This window comes from Micromesistius poutassou (genome assembly GCF_964030765.1).
Source record: "Micromesistius poutassou genome assembly, chromosome: 3".
Classification (NCBI taxonomy): domain Eukaryota; kingdom Metazoa; phylum Chordata; class Actinopteri; order Gadiformes; family Gadidae; genus Micromesistius; species Micromesistius poutassou.
The window spans coordinates 17,473,873-17,479,325 of NC_140273.1; the positions used below are offsets into that span (position 1 = coordinate 17,473,873).

At 47.8% G+C, this 5,453-nt stretch overlaps 1 protein-coding gene across 2 annotated transcripts; it reads right to left on the reverse strand.

The window, feature by feature from the left end:
* Positions 1 to 234: 234 nt before the first annotated feature.
* Positions 235 to 4,894, reverse strand: tekt4 (tektin 4). Of its 2 annotated transcripts, XR_014633306.1 has the most exons (8): positions 4,295 to 4,894; positions 4,135 to 4,205; positions 3,654 to 3,797; positions 3,420 to 3,506; positions 3,076 to 3,211; positions 2,630 to 2,784; positions 941 to 2,130; positions 235 to 900 (listed from the first exon to the last, which is right to left on the reverse strand). XR_014633306.1 is itself a non-coding variant. In XM_084466262.1 (7 exons), exons 1-7 carry the CDS (start codon positions 4,826 to 4,828, stop codon positions 1,917 to 1,919), a joined length of 1,341 nt encoding a protein of 446 aa, XP_084322388.1. In that variant the 5' UTR covers positions 4,829 to 4,894; the 3' UTR covers positions 235 to 1,916. The 2 variants fall into 2 exon arrangements, 1 of the variants encoding a protein (XP_084322388.1); XM_084466262.1 differs by having other exon boundaries at positions 235 to 2,130.
* Between the last annotated feature and the right edge of the window lie 559 nt (positions 4,895 to 5,453).

A 5,453-nucleotide genomic window follows, 5' to 3' on the forward strand; every position in this document is an offset into this window, starting at 1 on the left:
TTGCGTGTACCCACATGTGGCCAACACCGCTGCAGCATAAACGCACTACCCTCATTCAAATGAATGGTGGAACTGCGTTTTTCGCCACACTGCTGATCAAGTGTGAATCCTTTGCAAAGTCAAGTGTTGGACTCAACATAAAGTGGATAACAAGGGAAACACACAAAGAACCCTGACCAACCATATGGCATAAGTTTCACTCACTGAGGACCTGGTTGAGAAATGAATGTTACGCTCAGCTGGTTTAACACAACGTAGTTTTTAATCTGTGCAAGAAAGTATCTATCCGACTTGCGATCGGATAGATTCATGTTTTACTCAAACACCAACACTTGTACCACAAACGGATGTATGTGCCAGGCTGCCGTGGAGAATGCCACCGATCCGGTTATACCTGTGAGGCTAGAACGCTGCAAAATGCCATAGGCTGACTCATGCTGTGAAAACCGACAGTGGTTGGGCTTACACTTCCAGCAAGGCAGTGCCATAGTTAGGCCCATGTTTTGGAATGTGATCTGAAAAAGGCTTGGCATTGAAGAAAATGTCACGCAAAAGTTTGCCATCCTTCTTGGATGTCCTACACTGCACCGAACGCACCTAACCTAACCACTCCTAACTGTACCACACCTAACCGTACCACCTAACCGTACCGCACCTAACCACACCTAACCGTACTGCACCTAACCACTCCTAACCGTACCTAACCACACCTAACCACTCCTAACCGTACCTAACCACACCTAACCGTACCGCACCTAACCACTCCTAACCGTACCTAACCACTCCTAACCGTACCACACCTAACCACTCCTAACCGTACCTAACCACTCCTAACCGTACCGCACCTAACCACGCCTAACCGTACCTAACCACTCCTAACCGTACCACACCTAACCACTCCTAACCGTACCTAACCACTCCTAACCGTACCTAACCACACCTAACCGTACCGCACCTAACCACTCCTAACCGTACCTAACCACTCCTAACCGTACCACACCTAACCACTCCTAACCGTACCTAACCACTCCTAACCGTACCGCACCTAACCACTCCTAACCGTACCTAACCACTCCTAACCGTACCGCACCTAACCACTCCTAACCGTACCGCACCTAACCGTACCACACCTAACCACTCCTAACCGTACCACTCCTAACCGTACCGCACCTAACCACTCCTAACCGTACCGCACCTAACCACTCCTAACAGTACCGCACCTAACCGTACCTAACCACTCCTAACCGTACCGCACCTAACCACTCCTAACCGTACCTAACCACACCTAACCGTACCGCACCTAACCACTCCTAACCGTACCTAACCACTCCTAACCGTACCGCACCTAACCACTCCTAACCGTACCTAACCACTCCTAACCGTACCTAACCACTCCTAACCGTACCGCACCTAACCACTCCTAACCGTACCTAACCACTCCTAACCGTACCGCACCTAACCACTCCTAACCGTACCTAACCACTCCTAACCGTACCGCACCTAACCACTCCTAACTGTACCGCATGTAACCACACCTAACCGTAACTAACCACACCTAACTGTACCTAACCACACCTAACCGTACCTAACCACACCGCACATAACCACACCTAACCGTACCACACCTAACGTACCGCACCTAACCTAACCATACCGCACCTAACCGTACCGCACCTAACCACACTGCTCGGTGGAAACGCGCCATTACTTCCTGTGAGACCAGTGTCCCTTTTTTTGTCTGTGACTGCCACCAAGTGGTGGCTATGAGTGGCTACAACTAAAAAAAGAAAACCAGAAGCAACTTGCTAAAGACGGTACGCTGATGACAAAGTAGCATCTCATTTATCCTGACAGTTACACTATAAAAACCCAAATCCACAACAAAAACCAATTCATTTTTTTTTATCCATTTCATATCAGTAGCCTGCCAGCGCCACGACGGTGGGGTAGCGTCTGCGGTGGGGCATGCACTTGTCCTTGTCCACCAGCAGGGAGTGTGTTTTACACGCGATGGCCTTCTCAAGGGCCGCACGGGACTCCTCCAGGTGGGCCAGCGAACCGCGAGCTTCAGCCAGCTGCTGCTGTAGCGATGACAGCATGGCATCCAGCTGACCCACCTCTTCCACCAAACTAGTGAAGCACAACAAACACAATTAAAGCAAACCATTCTTGAAAATGTAATTCCGTTAGTCAGCGTTTATGTGTGTTTTTGTGCGTTTAACAGAACTTGGCTAGCAAAGGCCTGAAGCTGAGACATGTTCACCAATAGATGTGTACATTTTTATGGAATGTCCACGTAGCAAATATAATTAGTTGAATCTTTCCGGACACAATCCAACCAATCGACATTTAGAAGCGAGCAACATTTCAGGCTTATGCAGTTAGATAGTTAGAAGGACGCACACTTATGGTCCAGCATGCTAAAGTCAGCCCTGCTGACTAAGTGGAAAGCTGCAACAGCAACATATTTTTCTGTGCAGGGTTAGAATTTACCAGAAGTTAAAGCCTCATTGCTCCCTCCATTCTCCTCTCTGCTATCACTTGGCTAGTTTCCAGCCAAGTGGTGTGTGTGTGTGTGTGCGTGCGTGTGTGCGTCTGTTTCTATATGTGTGTGTGCGTGTGTGTGTACCTGAGCTGAGGGTCATCTCTGCAGAGCTCCATGTTGGGTCTGTGGGAGCGCTGATAGAGCCTGGACTGAGCCACTCTTTGTGGGGCATCTTTGTCAAGGATTGCCTGCTGCAAAGCCACAATGTTCCTCTCCTGAGCGCCGATCTGATCCAAAATCTGAATGCAGAATAAAATTTATAATTATAAAAAAATGTCTAATAATAAAAAGAATGAAAAAATGAAAGCAAAATGTCTGTGTTGCGCATTTCATTTAAAATACTACTGAACATGGCAACCCCAATAGATGGCATTATTTAACATTCCACGTCAATACACTGTTCACTTTTAGTGCCGTCTGGAATGGGACTGTAATAATAAATGGCTGATTTGTCAGCCTTTTCTCATCCATTAAGTCACAAGGTTTATGGTTAGGGTTGACTTCCATCGTTGGTCCCCCCCCACCCCCACCTGTGTGAGCTGCAGCTCCAGCAGGGTTTTGGCCTCCGCCAGTTCGGAGCAGCGCTGGCCGAAGGCCTGGTCCACAGCAGTGCACTGGGACCTCAAGTCCTCCGTGGTGTCCCGCAACAACCTCTCCACCAGCACCCTGAAACACATACACACGCACACGCACACGCACACACACACACACACACACGCACACGCACACACACACAGACTTTTATGGATGAATAAATCTCATAAAGGCCCAGGTATGTCCATTAATGTGACCTGCTATAATCAGTCAGAAATAAGAATAAAGAGGTATCACCCTAGACCTAGTCTTGAACAGAGTCTGAGACATGTGGCCACACCTGAGATTCATGGTGGTGTGCTCTTCCTGTGCAGCCCTGGACAGATTCTCCTGGCTGAACTGCAGCCAGGATGTGGGCTCTGACACCCTGCAACGCAACGAGGAGAAGGGAACAAGAAAAGAAAGTGTGTGGTGAAGTTTAAACCCTGTTACCCACAGGGTCTGTGAAATAAAAACATGTATGGGTCCAACCCACACTACATGTTCACGTAGTAGGACGCACACTCCAACTTACTGATCCTGCATTGTGGCAGAACTTGGGTGGTGCTGTGTGTTTCTGCTCATGTTGCTGTATCGTCCACACTGGTCATCCAAGCTGTATGCACCCCATTTGTCAGACCAGTCCAACTCCAAAGTCATTTTAGCCTCTCTGTTAATCCTAAGGCCCTCGCACACAAGCACACACACACACACACACACACACACACACACACACACACACACACACACACACACACACACACATAGTTGGACACATGACACACACGTAGTTTCATGCACATACGGTTGGACACAAACCCGCAGGCGCACACACACACACACACACACACACACACACACGCGCACACACACACACACACACACACACACACACACACACACACACACACACACACACACACACACACACACACACACGATATTAGCACAACATTGAATTCATCTTAAGCAAATAAAAAAGTTCAGACGAGACACCCAGATGGTGCGTCACTCACTGGATCTGGCAGACAACCTGATCGATCGTCCTCTTCAGAAGGGCTTGTATGTTTCTGATCAGGTCAATTTCCTTTCAAGACAAAATAGAATGTAGTACTTCAATTAGTAACGCATTAACACAGATCCAGTAAAAAGCGACTGATCATTTTTATAGCTCACCTTCAAAAGCTCGTCCTCGACAGCATCTTTAACCAGTTCGGGTCCTAGACGCCTCTCCCGGCAGGTGAGGTTATCGGTGGTGATGCCGTATGGTATTTCGGTGGCGTCCAGTGCTTTCTCCAAACGGGTCTTCAGGAGGAGCAGTAGGTCCGTCTCAGCCAACATCCTCTCGATGTGCCCCTGTAACTCCGACTTCAACAAGTGGATCTCCTGCAACCTCCCGCCCAGATGGCGCGTGCCCTCTGACTGTCTGCTCTGAGCGTCTGCTTCACTTTTCTTGCAGAGACTTTTGGACAGCCGCTGGACCCTCTCGGCTGCAGTGGTATCTGTTTCAGCCTGTTGGAGGATCGCGTAGTTGTTCGAGTGCCATTCCATCGGCGTGTACTTGGCTGAATGGAAGCCCACGGTGGCTCCTCCGTTGGACGGGCGGGACGCCTCTTGTAGTGTGGGGGACGCAGCAGGTGCAATAGCACTGCTATACTGTCGAGGTCTGGACACTACCATATCCGAAGTCATGTTATCACCGGTTGACATGTAGATGACGGCTGGACGGACGGGACGTTGTTGTTCCACTTTAATGTTTGCGTGGTTTTGCCATGGTTACGCGGCGTTCACACCGCTCTTGTAGGGTGCTACAGTAACAAGTATCGCGATACCTCCCTTTCCCCACTACTTCAGCTTTAGGCGTTTGTGTAACGGGTTTTAACAGTGTGTAACAATTTGTGTAACAAAGCTGATTTATTTTGTTGTGTAACAAAATAAATAATCCAATTATTTATAAATCACTCATTGCATTACTATTACTATATTCGACCTCTGTGAAATGATAGCGGGCCCACCAATCACAGAGCTACATAGTATTTTCCTTGTAATGAGTAATGTATGAGTAATTTCGTCAGTTTTCAAAATATTTGGTCAATTCTAAAAAGTAATACAACCCGCACTGGTCTCCTCTATATATATTGTATATATACAGTAAATTAATCATTTTGACTCTGGATCAACAATATAGGCCTACTACACTATCCTGCCACTATCCTACTACACTATCCTGAGTATTAAAAAGCCACTTTTTTGTATCAGTGCCAATGGTTGCTTAACTTCTTTCTGGTAAATTATACAGATGAGCAGTGTCCCTCTTCAGCAAGGGCAGGGTTCA